Raw genomic sequence first — 15116 nt, 5'->3', positions numbered from 1 at the left:
AATGGTCGAATGTTAGATGTACTGAAGTACTTTCCCCTCGAAATAATGTGTCATGTTGTTCTTTTAAATGTTAGTTGACTGAGAAAGAATAAAGTGTAGCCTGTCATAAGATTAATTATTGTAACATCTGGAAGGTCGAACTTTTAAGAACTATTTTCAACTTGATTGAACATAAAGAACTGATAAATGAATGTTTGATAATTTATGGATTGCAGTTATTCTGAACACTTTAAACTGAGCTAATATATTTATGATATGGTTCATCCAATTGGTTAGAGTGAAATATGTCAGAGAAATACTAATGCTTTGTGAATTAACAATTGTTAACATTAGTCATGATCCTCCAACCTAATTGAGAAATTATTAATGTATGAATGTGAATTCTTATAATATTTTAATTGGATAACCTTTTGCAGATAGTTATACTTAAATGTATATATTGTACTTTTCCACAGTAAATTTTTCTTTTGTTGAGTTAAACTTGGTGTTTGCCTGATTTTCTTTCATTGCACCGCTCATAAAATTATTCGGACCTTTGTGGAAGCCTTAAATACTAGTAATAGCCTCGGCCTGAAGATAAAGTGATAATATAAGTTTAGTTGATGATTGATTCCTCTATGTTATTTAGACTAATCTGAATATAGGGTGGCGCAGTATAATATAAATTTCTTTATATTCAGATGAGCATCAATCAACAACTAACCAAGTATAACGGAAATTAAAGAGGTAAAGATAAGAATAAATAACCAACATAAATGAAACAGTTTAGCTAGGTGGGACATTCCAACATGGCTAATATTGAGAAACCAAGCTCACAAATATGATGTTGAAAACTGTAACAAAATTTTCAGTGCCCTTGTGGAGAGAGCTGGGTATTCAGCTTGGACAAAAATCCAAAATTCCTCGAGAGTTATTTCAGAGAATTTCATTTTTAGAGTACTATCCATTGACAAGGTAACTAATTGTTCTTCTTCTTGTAATGAAAATTCACAACTTGATGTATTAACTGTGCCAAGTGGATTTCGTATCCAGTCATAATTGTGTGCATTTAAGGAAGGAAAGTAACTTGAAATCTTTTCTTCCAATATTGTTAAATGTTCTGTTATAACAGAAATAATTCTCTCAACATATTTATTATTTTATTATGGAGCAAAGGAAACATATCTACTGTATTTTTTTCTGATATGCAGTTTTTCCAAAGAGATACTTTTTTCTGAAAAGCTGACAATTTGTCAGTGGATGTCAAAATATTTTCATTTTTCCCTTGGATACTTGTATTAATGCTATTTAAGTAATTAAAAATATTGGCTAAATATGCCATTTTAGCACATCAAATATCACTTTGAAGAAATTTTATAAAACCATCTCTGCTACCTTCATTTTGAAAAAAGGCCAATAATTCATTCTTAAGTTCTAAAATTTGGAATAGAACTTTATCCCTCGATAACCATCTTATTTCAGTGTGCAAAAGCAAAGATTCATACTTGGTTTCCATAGATATGCAAATTTTTTTTTAAAAAAGGGCGTGCTTTTGAAGGTCTTGACTTGATGTAACTTACCATATTTACAACTTGGTCTAGTACAGGGTTTAATATTGCCGGTAATGTTTTTGAAACTAGGAATTCTCTGTGCAAAAAAACAGTGTGTTGATAAATATTTGGGTTTATTTTCTTTGCAAGGGTAACAAATCCTTTAATAGAGCCTACCATTGATGGAGCACCGTCTGTACAAATTCCTACACACAGCTCCCATGAAATTTTAAAATTTTCTAAGTATGACGTAATAATAGAGTCAAAAATATCTTGTCCTGTTGTATGCTTGTTAAGTTCTCTGTAGTATAGAAATTGATTCACTGTTTCGTTTTCATTAATTATGAAATGAATGAATCCTAGTATATCAGCTTTGCTGCTAATGTCAGTGTACTCGTCAATATGTAAAGCAAAATGTTGTTTGGAAAGTTAATTGGTAACTGTTTTCTCAATATCATTAATTTTATTTTTTATTGTATCATCCAAATGAGGAATTTTCATAATTTCCTTTTTTTGCTTCGTCACCAAACATAATGTTTACTATTTCACAACATGCTAGTAAAATAAGAGACTGCTATAGTATGTGGTTTTAATTTTACATCAATTAATTCAGCTACCTTATGTGATGCAAGTTGTGCCTTATCGGAAATTTTAAAATTGTGTGCTACAAAATATTTTACTTGTTTAACTTGCATGTCCAACAATCTCTTGAAATAATCTTTAATGTTTGAAGCAAGATTGGTGTGCTTCGTAAAGTGGCGTTTCAACTTAGCAGGAACCATTGCGTTATTGGATAGTTTTTTTCCCTGCATATAAGACACAGGGGAATAGGACATTCTTTCCCACTGATTCATGTAATATCGCAGCTTAAACATTCGTTCGAATATTGTCTATTAATTTTCTTATTTTACTACGTATAATGCTGTCTTCTGTATGAGATCTATTTGTAGCAACGTCATTACTACTACTACTACTTCCAGTTATACTTGTGCCATCATTAATATTTGCCTCAGAATCACGTTTTTTGTTTAATAATAAATTTATCCATTGTGTGCTACTACGATTTTAGACAACCCACAAACCAAATACACATTAAAAATGGACTATGCGATATTACAATGTTACACAACACACAAACCAAACACACATCAGTGAATAACTGAATGACTGTAAAAGAGATGCTCCTCCCAGCCCCTCTTGCAAACACATGATCTATAAACGATACTCTATTGGTTTAGAAGTCAGCACGCATAGCAATTTTCATTTATTAGGATACAAGTAACTAATTACACTCAGAACTGTGTCATATGATATCTTTCACTGACGGAACGCTTGTAACCAGTTCACAGAACACTGGTTAAGAACCACTGCTTTAGATTGATATCCAAGGACAAGGATGGGGAACCTTTGGCACTCGTGCCAAATGTGGCATGCCAATGACATTTTTTTTTTTCCAGCATGCAACCCAGGACTCACCTTAAAAATAATTAAATAAATATATACATATCCAACATCTTCTGATAGGTTTTCATTGCATCATACATGAGAAGACTTTATGTGCATCAGCTGGCCTAAAGTAACTTCAAGAAGTGATGCAAACAGCAACCAAGGTTGTTAATTATATTTCTGCATGTGCTTTGAACGAAAGATAATTTCAGAATCTATTGAATGAGGGTGGATTCAGTGTACAAAGACTAATAATATACAACAATGTTTGTTATCTTAATCTGGGTCTTGTTCTGAAACGATTTGTTGAATGCCTGGATGAAATAAATTTCTTTGTGACTAATCAACAAATTTCTTAAAAATAAATGTATAACATCATGTGGGTTTGTAAACTGATGATTTTTGCAGATTTTTGTGACCATTTAAATGACTTGAACCTTAAACTACAGGGCTCTGGTAAGAGTCTTGATGTTATGTTTGATGACATAAAGGCATTTGAAATGAAACTAGGAGTTTTTAAGAGAGATACAGATAGTGAGCGATTTAGATATTTTACAAACCTAAAGATGATCTTCAAAAGGATGACAAAACAGACTGCCAATGTATTGTCTTTGAAAGCTGTTTTTAAATGCCACTGTGTCAACTGTTGAGCAGTTTTCTCTAAAATTTGTTAAGTTCAGAGAATTAGAAGAGACTTCAAAGTTTCCAGACACTATAAAACTGGATAAATTAAACTTGTAGATGTTTTCGTGGATAAATATGGATAATTTTTGAAATGCAGTTGATTAATTTTCAAAGCAGCTCAATTTGGAGGCAGAAATTTGTTGACCTCAGAGTTCACTTGAAAAATATTGAAAAGGAGCGATTAGAGACGGGAGTAACAGAGAGAAGTGCGAAAAACGAGGTGTAAGGACTTGGAATACTATTCCTAAAATTTTGTATGTTTAAAAACCCTTGTAACAGCATTATTATCCATTTTTGCATATACATATTCTTATGGATCATTGTTCTCAGTGATGAATATTGTTAAGTCTCATAATCGGAGTCCTCATACAACAAATTGTCCTCTGTGTACCATCCAGTGCATTACTAATGCCACACTTCTTAAATGATTTAACCACTGTCTCAGTTTTCACAGCATCCTAAATCACTTAGGGAATTGAAACAACGTAGATCCGAATATAAATTAAATAATACTTTAATAGATATTTCCGATATTTCGGCAATGTCTCATTGCCATTTTCTAAAGGAACTTACAAAAAGGCAGGTGCACAAAGGCCCTAACAGTACAGTAACTGGAAATGAAGATATGAAGCTATCGTTCTCCTAGAAGTCCTGATGGTGCCCTCTGGCAGGCTAAGTAGGCGTTCTTGGCCGTTGGGCTGAAGGTCTGCTGATGTATGCCTCCCAAATTTGGGGCAGTCGCATACAACCAAATTTGTTGAGGTTTGGAGAGTTTCTTAGGGCCGAGGCTGATTCCATAAATAATCTTTCGAATTTATATTTGCTCCGGTGTATTATTTTTGCTTTCTTCCACCGTATTCTGTGGCGAGTATCCAGAGCATGGTCTGCAAGACCAGAATGGCTATATTTGTAAAACCGGATGTAGTCCTTGTGTTCAGAAATTCTGATATTCGCTGTCCTGCCTGTTTGGCCAAAGTACGACAGTTTACAACTGCAAGGGACCTGGTATACACCAGGTAGGTCTAGGGGAATTGGTTGGTCTTTGGTAGAGCGGATAAGGGATGCCAATTTTCTGTAAGGCCTGTAACAGGAGGTGAGGTCATGTTTTTTTAGAATTTTGGTAATTTTTTCTGAGGTGCCTTGGATGTAGGGAATGGTGAGGGATTTAGAGTAATCTTTTTTGTGGAGGGGGGGAGGAGGGGGGCTGTGGTTTGTAGGTTTTAATATTTTTTGGATTTTTTTTGGGGGGGGGGTAGCCATTGGCTGAGAAAGTGTTGAGGATGTGATTTAGTTCAGTGTTAAGGGCTATGTCGTTAGAACAGATTAGTTTAGCCCTGTTGTATAGTGTTTTTACCACTCCATATTGTTGTGAGGGGGGGGGGATTGTTGGTGGATGTATCTGCCTGTATGGGTGGGTTTTCTGTAAACTGAGAAAACCAAAGTTCCATCAGGCTGGCGGGTGACTAGTGTGTCTAGGAAGGGGAGGCAGTTGTTTTCCTCTTTTTCCAGGGTGAACTTGATTCTGGTGTGTTGGTTGTTTAAGTGTGTAAGGAAGGAGAGGAGTGTTTCAGAGCCATGTGGCCAAATAGCGAACACATCATCAACGTAGCGAAGCCATATGGTTGGTTTTTGTGGGGCAGAGGCTAAGGCTTTTTCCTCAAAGGTCTCCATAAAGAAATTGGCTAAGGGTGGGGAGAGTGGTGAGCCCATGGCTGTCCCCTCTATTTGTTTGTAGAATTTTCCCTGCCAAACGAAATAGCCTGAGTTCATTGTGAACTGAAATATGGCTGATATATCGGGAGAAAATTTAGCTTGGATTAGCTCTAAAGTTTCCTTGAGTGGGACATTTGTGAATAAGGAGGAGACGTCGAAGCTGACCATTATGTCATTATGTTGGAGTGTAAGGTTTTCTATGCTGGCTTTGAAGTGGGCTGCGTTTTTTATATGTGATGGTGTGTTGCCAGTATAGTGTGTGAGCTCTTTGGCCAAATGTTTAGCTAATTTGTATGTGGGGGAATCAATGCCATCCACTATGGGACGTAATGGCACATTTTCTTTATGTATTTTTGGGAGTACGTAAATACGGGGGGGGGGGGTATAGAGTTAAACAGTTTTAATCTGTTGGTAACTTCTACAGGCCAAGAAGTGACTTTCTTAAGGAGGCTGTGAAGTTTTCTAATTTGTGAGTTGGTGGGATTGTAATTGATAGGGAGGTGAGTAGCCCGATCTAATAGAAGAGCATTCAGCTTACTTTTGTAGTCCTTTTGGTTAAGTACTACAGTTGCATTTCCTTTATCCGCTTTGGTGATAACTAATTCTTTATTATTTCTCAATTCCTGTAGGGCTTCAAATTCCTTGTTGGATATATTGGTTTTGGGTGGTTTTGCTATGGAAAGGACACAAGCTACATCCAGTCTTACACTGCTGGTGATTTGATGTGGAAGGTGGCAGATTCCTCTTTCAATCTGGATCATAATATCCTCACTTGGTATTTTTTTGGGAGCAATGGCGAAGTTGTGGCCACATGAAAGCACGTTGAAAGCTTCAAGGTGACTGAAGAAAGGTTGATTACGGTGTTGGTAGCAAGTTCTGGATTGACGGTGGAATTCTTTTTTAATTTATCGAATTTCTTCATCTGTCGGCTTCGTATCTTTTCAAACTCTTTGTCTGCGGAGGTACACGAGATGTCATGTAAAATTGTCCACAGTTCTTGATGCAAAGTGCACGAAAGTTCATCTTCGAGGGTACGAATAGCTTCGTTAATTTTGGCTAAGCCTAACCGCGTGGCGGTGATTTGTTCGCGAAGTAACGCATAGCTAGCGCGGTTGTATATACAGAGCGCTTTTTGCGAAACAAAACGGTGCTTCAATTTTACATAGTTCGGGATTACCTTGTTATCCCGGCAGCATTTCAGGAAAGTCAGACGATTTAATTGTCTAGACAGCTTCAACTTCATTTTACCATATTGGCGAGCCTTCCGTGCGATCGTATCTCCGTGGATGATGTTGATTCTCGTAGATAGGCTTATACGTTGGTTATGCATTTCTAAATCACTTAGGGAATTGAAACAACGTAGATCCGAATATAAATTAAATAATACTTTATCGCCAAAATATCGGAAATATCTATTAAAGTATTATTTAATTTATATTCGGATCTACGTTGTTTCAATTCCCTAAGTGATTTAGAAATGCATAACCAATGTATAAGCCTATCTACGAGAATTCACAGCATCCTATGAAGTTTTGACCCACTCACAAACTTGCGAAATGCCAGGCCTCTTCCTGATGGCTTAGCCTCAAAATCTGAAGACTGCATCTAGCTGTTCCACTTCTTCATAAATCTCTTAAATGGTTTATTAATACAGACATCTAGAGGGTGAAGCTAACTAGTTAGATCTCCTGGAATTACAGCTGAGTTTTCAATTCCTTGAGTTTATTTTTAACATCTTCTGTTCTATGAGAACGAAACTGATCCCATACTAGCAAAGCAGGCTTCTTCAACAGGGTGCCTAGGCCAAATTTTATCTATCCATACCTTCATTTCTCCTCCATCCATCCAGCCTTTTACATGAACATGTACAAACACTCCTTTAAGCAGTTTTTCTTTAGGTAGCATCTTCCTTTTAAAAATCAGTAGTGGTGGCAATTTTGTCCCATCAGCACAGCAGGATGAAACAACCATTTAATGAGTTTTTTCGTGCCCCAAAGTTTTAACAGTAACACCTTTTGTGCCCTTGGAATCTACAGTTTTGTTTGAGGGCACATCGAAAATCAGCGGAACCTCGTCCATGTTTCCTATTTGCACAGGTTCAAAATTTTCTCGTTTCCTTGCGTTAATGATGAATCGATGAAATTCAATAATTTTTTCTTCATATTCAGCTGGCATCTTTTGTGATATTTTTCTTTTAGTCCACATACATAGCTGGTTTCTCTTCATGAATCTTGAACAGTAAAGTTGGCGATCCCTCTGTTAGTGGCTATTGCTTTCGCTTGATGAATAATCATTTTTGTAGACACTGAAAGTCCCATTGTTCTGTGCTCTAAAATCCAAGTATTCGGTTCTGCCTCAAGTTCTGGCCATTTTGTAGTTCCATTCGTAGGATATGTTTGCTGTGAGTTGCTTTTTTCAGATCCTCTTCCTGATTCTGCTAAGTTCTTATAATTTTCTCAGTTGGGGGTGGCCCGAAATGCTTTTCTGCAACCTTGTTTCCATGTGTTGTGTCGCTTTCTTTCTTATTGCAACTATTTTCAACCCTTGTGTTATATCTCCGTTATACACTCGACTGGGTAACACATGGTACCTCTGAGGGACAATGGAATTTCCTCGAGAACGAGGCAGTACCAGAGTATCAGAGTGTCTGAGATTTACCTCTCGTAAAACACCAAGAAATTTATTTGTTTCGCTGTGCCACTTAGCGCTATTAGATTATTAATATTAACAACCAAGAGGTAATCTCAGGACAGTACTTAATGATACCTATCAACTCTGCAGACGTGGCCAAAATTTACCCTTTCCTAATATCCCGCATAGGTTCGTAATATTTTATAAGAGATGCATCGGATTCCAGAAATCTCAGAAAGTCTTTGTTAGAATCAAAAGCAAGGTTCATTATATCTCAAAAGTTGATACACTTTATAACATTAGTTTAAATCCCATCTTAAGGGAGTTCCAGACAAAGTATAAAATATTCATACACTACTATTATACTTATAACATATTATGCAGTAGCTTCCTAAAGTAAGAATTATATTAACACTCTCTAATGCATTAGTCAAGTATTATTATCACAGTCAATCTAAATCTCCGTAGCTCTGTCAGACTGCACAAGGTAACATTCATATCTTTCACAATCTCTTTATAATTTATCAATTCTTTACTCTAACATATCCGTAACTTCATTCAATATAAAAGCGAACTATAACACATCGACAGACAGCAGTAAGATTAAATTCAATAGCCTTCTAAAGTGATAGCAATACAATCTTATCCTATATCATTAATGTTCCTTTTACATAACATAGTAACGTGGCACAAATCTTTCATTCATATTCAGTGAAGCACAAATAGAGTCTACTTATCTTCCTTTATGGTTCTTTATCGCATCCTTGGTTCTCACCCTTTTCGATGTTCAGCCAACTCTCATGTGCTATTACGTCATGGCGTCCATCCTCTCCCCCGCTATCACACGTACGCTGACGTCACGTTGTTTGCTTGGGGCGTACAGCTCCGTAACCTTTGGACTTGTTCCCCCCCCCCCCCCCCCTCAACAGTTGAATTTGTGCTTACATTCTATAATTCTTTTATACATGTTATTTTATAATGCTCTGCTAATGTTTTATACTTTCAATATTAAATTAACCACATTCGTGAATGGCACAAAATACTACTTATTTACCCTTTCATAACAGAACATGCTTGATATATATATACATATTACTTATTTTACACTTAGAGGCAATTTGCTGTATTTATCTCCCTTTTTTTGTTTGGAAATGCATATTAGATTGTGATAAGATAGGAGTTCATAAAGTTCCACTCTATCACAATCCAACACATGTTCTTTAGCATATGCAATCACGCGTAGCTTGTATGCAATATTGTAGCACTTCCGATGTTTTTCAGCCATAATTTGCCAAGAAATTTTGAGAAAATTTAACAGCTGAAATTTATCACAGTTCACAACAACCACGAGAACATTCGCATCCACTGAACTCTACGTAACTGGAATGTTCTCCCATACTGCAAGAAAGAAATTGCGTAACTCAGAACAGAGAACATTTCCAGAAATGAAAGTAATAAAACACTGAGTATCGGCGTATAAGACTCACCCTGTTTTTCAGACCTATTTTCAAAGGAAAAAAGTGCGTCTTATATGCCGGCAAATATGGTAATTAACAGATTTGCCTTTAGTTGGATTTATTTTTAAGGATAATCCTTCTCATAAAAGTTGTAAATTGTATCATATCAGCACTATTTGTGACTTAAGTGTTAGGTAATCATGAAATCCTATTCTAGATAAACTGTTCTTACATTTTTTTCTTTTTCCCATGCCACTTCAGGTCTTTCGATAACAGTATTGTTGGAATGATTCATATACCATCCAAAGACATTAACAAATATCTCGTGTCTGAATAGGATATAATTCCACAGCCTCAGACATCCAAGCTGACATACTTGTTCCACGATAGTGGAAATATCTCATTGAAAGTGAAATTATTTATTTGCACTTATGATCTAAATAAGTGTTATTCAGTTATTTTGAACATTCAGTAGCTATCTTTATAAAACAAATTTCATGTAATTTTTATATCATACTCATTCATCACACTCATTCACTATATTTATTTTAATCTTTTATATCAATTTTGATCTCAACTGCTAGGAAACTGCTTAATGATTTTACTATCAGTACAGAAAAGGTAGACAATGATACCAATTTATGATTGCTTTCATTAATTTTTTAATACATTATTAATTTAAAGAGTTATAGCCAAAAAACATTTCATAATGTAATGTACTCCATAGAATAAAGCTTTGCTTATTACTTTATATTATACTTTGCTTTATTAAGCAGTTGTATTATCTTATTGTTTTATTTTTAGCAAAGTTGTCAGGCAGTCTATTATAAATCCTGATTGGGACTTCCAAAAGATGGGAATTGGGGGACTTGATAAAGAATTCAATGCAATATTTAGACGAGCCTTTGCTTCACGTGTGTTTCCTCCAGAAGTTGTTCAACAATTAGGTGAGTTTCATCTCTTGTCCATTTTACCCATAGTTCTTTAAATTGAAGGAATGGTAGAGTTACAACTATAATTTGAAACGTATAATTTTTACCTTTTATAGATTTCTATTTCCATACATTTGTGAACAAAACACTGCAGGAAATATATTCTTGAATTTGACTTCTGTCTGAGGAAAGAAATTGTCCTGTTCTACCCTATTTTCAAACAAAGCATAAAAATCTTTGGGATTAGCATGTTGTCTATGATAGTAATTTCTATTAGTATTATAGAAATATATCAGAATTTCTATCATTAATTCTGATAGAAATGCAAAACTTTATCCTATCGACTTAGGATAATGCTCCTCTGGAGTATTTCCAGAACCTTCTGGAGTTGATGTCCCAACATATTCTTGTTTTGAAGACAGTAGGACAATATGCTATTCAGTTTATTACAGTGCAGCATGTGGAAAGGTTATTTTATTTTTATGTATTTATTTTTATAATGGCTTTGCATTGTAATTATTTGGAAATGCAGCTGGAGGAAGCTTGTTCGACTGGATAGAGGCACTGAGGATGAATGAAGAGGATGAATAGTTATATGGTGAGTCTGGTGTTGATCGGAAAATTAATTTTTATTGATTGCTGCTTCAATTCTAGAAGATTACAAGAAGAGTGATAATATCAAAGATACAAGTTTGAATAAATGGATTTTGTTCCCAACAGATACCTATGAAGGGATCTGTTGAGAACAAAAACTGAGCATATATGTATGAAGTGGAGTATGTGGTACCTTCCAGAAATGAATCTGATTTCTGTCTGTTGATCAGTATTAATCTGTAAAGATATTTTAGGGAAATTTCCATAGTTGTAGAAAGATATTTCTTTTCATGATGGATTTAGGAATTATAGAGGTTGAGTGTTTTTTTTTTTTTTTTTTTTTTTTTGAGGGGGGGGGATGCTGAAGCAGCTATCGATATATTTTTGCCAAAAGCTTGTTATTAGAAAGAAAATAGCATCTTGACTAAAAGCTTCATTGGTATTGAAGGTAAGAATAAGCATTCAGCAAATTCTTTCTTTATGAGAAACAGGGAAGACTAATTTTAATGAGATTACATTTTCCCTTGGAAAATTGGAAAATCTTGTTTGCATATTTGTAGCATTTCTAAAGAGAGAGAGGAGCATGGAGTTCTGCCAATTGCAGTCACAAATAGGGTTTGCAGTGAGTAAGAGAGAACCACTGATATCCAATATTGATCCAGTATATTCAACATTAATAGAGAAGTAAAGGGATGATGAAACTGTACTGTTTCACCTTTTTTTTTTTTTTTATCATCATCATCATATGTATCAAGGATTTAGGCCTAGCATGTCCTGTTCCAGCCTTAGAGAAGTCATCGTTTAAGAGGACGTCCTGGTTTTCTTTTTCCTAATGGCTTGTACTTTAAAGCTTGTTTTGGTAATCTTTCTGTTTTCATTCTTTGAACGTGTTCTCTATCCATTTATGTTTATATTTTTTAATTTTTTCTGTTACTGGTTCTTGGTTTAATTCTTTCATAATTTCTTCATTTCTTTTGTGATCAAATAGGATATACTTTGCAGTTTTTCTCATAAACGTCATTTTTGCTGCTATTAATCTTTGTTTGTCTTTTTGTTTTATTTCGCTTCCATACATTAAGACTGGTAAGGCTAATGTATTGTATGCTTTTAGTGTGATTTGTTTTTGAACTAGGTTTGGTTTAAATATAGAGTTAATTACACTTGTTATTTTTAAATATTTTGCAATTTTTATGTTTATATCTTTTTCATTTTCATATGTGATCATGCATCCTAGGTAGTTAAATGAATTCACCTGTTCTAAGATCTTGTTATCTATTACTATTTTAGTTCTTGCTGGATCTTGTCCTTTAAAGGCCATAGTTTTTGATTTTTCTATTGATATTGTCATACCATAATCTTTGGTTATCTCATTTAAATCTAAAATAGCTTTCTGTAAGTTATCTTCAGAATTTGTAATTATTATTTGGTCATCGGCAAAAAGGAGAGTGTTTAAGTTAACTGTAGGAGAAAGTTTAATTCCTTGATGTAAATTTTTATTCCATTATATTATTATTTCATTTAACTAGATATTAAAAAGAGTTGCTGAGAGGGGAGACATCCCTGTCGGACCCCTTGGTTTATCTCTCTTGTATATGATAGCTCATGATTTAATCTTATTTGTATTTGATTATTTTCATATATACTTGTGAGCGCTTTTAGGATATTATTTGATATTTGTCTTTCTTTTAATATGTTAAATAATATGTTTCCTTTAACTTTGTCAAATGCTTTTTCAAAGTCAATAAATGCAATATGTGTTTCTAAATTGTATTCTCTTCTTTTCTCTATTATTAATTTTAGGCAGAAGGCCGGGTCTATACATGATTGTCCTTTTCTAAATCAGTTCTGTACTTCTAAAATAAAGTTTTCGGAATATTTCATTAGTTTGCTATTTAAGATTCTGCTATATATTTTGTGACAGGAATTTAGCATACTGATACCTCTATAGTTTTTAGGGTCATCTCTATTACCTTTCTTAAAGATAGGAATCACAATTGCTTTTTTCCATTCTATTGGGGGGGGGGGGGATACCAGTTGAATAAATTTTATTTAAAAATAATAAGAGTCTTTCTTTGAACCTTATTCCTGCATATTTATATAGTTCTGAACCTAGCTTATCTTCTTCAGGTGATTTTTCATTTCTTGTTTCTTTCAGGCTGATTTCTAATTCTTCTTTAGTTATTTCCTTTTCATTTTCGTTAATTGTTTGTCTTTTTTAAAATATTTGTCTGCCCACAATTCTGTGTAGTAATTTAGAAATTCTTCTAATTTCAATTCCGTGTTTAATTTTATGTTTTCTTTGGTATCTGCATTTAAGTGTTTCAAAATCTTATATACATTGGATCTTATTTTATATAAATCATGTTCTAAATTAGAAACAGATTTGTTCCATGATTCTCTATGTCTTTTTCTGACTTCTCTTTTAGCTATGGCTCTTATTCTTTTATATTCTATTTCATCTTCTAATCTTTTACTGCTTAACCATTTGTGATAGGCTTCTTCTTTCTTTTTGATTATTTCTTTGATTGTATCATCCCAGATCTTCAGTTTTTTCCCTTTTATTGAATTTTTTGGTCTTCCCTAAGCTTTCCTTTGCTGCTGTATGTAGTATCGTTTTTATATTAAGCTATTCTATTTCTATTTCTTCATTTTGTTTTATTTTATCTAGATATTGGTTAATTCTTTGTTCATATAGCCATTGTACATTTGTGTCATTCAGTAGTCTAGTTTTATAAACAAATGTTTCAAATTTTCTTTCTGTTCTTGTTATTGTAGCCATTTAGGTGGTAATCTTAATTTAATTTTATTTTTTTTAATAACCCTATAAGCCCATGGCCAGAATGGGCAAACACTGGATGTGACTAAATTTCCCCAACTATATGACTACTCTGATCGAAACTATTTATGGAAACCAGAGTATGATGCAGTGGGGAAGCTTTCCCAAATAATAAGCAATACTGGAATAGCCCAAATAATTCGTAAACATAACAGTAATCAATACAATCCTCTTTTCCTCTATATAGGAACATTTAATTGTCGAACACTTAAAGAAGAGGAAGACCTTACCATCTTACAGCAAGAACTAAAACATATTAAATGAGGGCATCATAGGTTTAAGTGAAATTTGCAGGCAAGATGAACATTTAATAAAACTAAAAAATGGAGACTACTTATACTATTATGGGAAAGCTAAAGGGCAATATGGAGTTGGATTTTTAATTAAGAAAACAATTGCACACCTTATAGAATAATTTAATTATACAGATGAAAGTATAATAAAATCACACTTAAAATAAACTCCAAACTTAAAATCAGGATCATCCAGATATATGCTCCTGCCTCATCCCACACTGATGAAGAGATAGAAGCATTTTATGACTTACTGCAGCACACTCTAGACAAAAAAAGAAATAGGAATCAAAACTTGACTATAGTAATGGGCAATTTTAATGCCAAAGTAGGTCATCCCATTCACCAAATAGACACAATTGACCATACGTATATGGTACAAGCAGCAACTCAGGAATGGCTCTTACAGAATTCTCTATCGGTAACAAGCTTTACATTATGAATACATTTTTTAAGGAAAAAACCCTCAAAAGAAAATGGACATGGAGAAGTCCAAATGAAGAAATAATGAATGAAATAGATTATATGCTGTGTAACAATAAAAAAATAGTTCAAGATACACAGTACTAAATCAAGTAAAAACAGGAAGTGACCACTGACTGGTGAGAGCCAAAAGTAAAATAAACCCCAAATTAGAAAGAATAAAATGGCTAAACAACAAAAAATCAAGAAGTTTTGACTTAAAACCTATTTAAAACAAGAAGAAGGATTATGAAGAAAAACTTGATCAAAAACTAGATTTAATAAATATATTTGAAGAAGAAGACTTTTTTATTATCCCATGGTATTATTACACGAAATCATAGAGGTCAAGTTCATGTATTTTATACAGCACCTTTACTGGGTTATTATAGAGTTCACATTTGAAAATATTCATGCAGTTTAGCAAATGCATTGGTGATGCTTCCTCGATGTTACAGATTTTGCAGGTGGGGAAGACTTTTATCTCATTAATAAACTTGATTGGTCTTGTCTGACCAGTCTTGAGGTGAGAGATCATG

The 15116-nt window shown here is 34.0% G+C and overlaps 1 protein-coding gene across 1 annotated transcript in view; it reads left to right on the top strand.

Annotated features, from left to right (window-relative positions):
• LOC150109712 (vesicle-fusing ATPase 2-like) overlaps positions 1-15116 on the top strand; it is a 408246-nt gene that overhangs the window by 137577 nt on the left and 255553 nt on the right. Inside the window, exon 8 of the mRNA XM_090403040.1 lies at positions 10265-10407. Within this exon, the coding sequence (XP_090259166.1) occupies positions 10265-10407 (143 nt within the window). The remainder of the gene's footprint in view (positions 1-10264; positions 10408-15116) is intronic.

The sequence above is a fragment of the Typopeltis vanoorti genome, chromosome 2, assembly GCF_054136105.1.
Source record: "Typopeltis vanoorti isolate ZY-2024b chromosome 2, IOZ_Tvanoo_1.0, whole genome shotgun sequence".
Taxonomy (NCBI): Eukaryota; Metazoa; Arthropoda; class Arachnida; order Uropygi; family Thelyphonidae; genus Typopeltis; species Typopeltis vanoorti.
The sequence above is the reverse complement of the archived record's forward strand: the minus strand, read 5'-3'. Positions and strand labels throughout refer to the sequence as shown.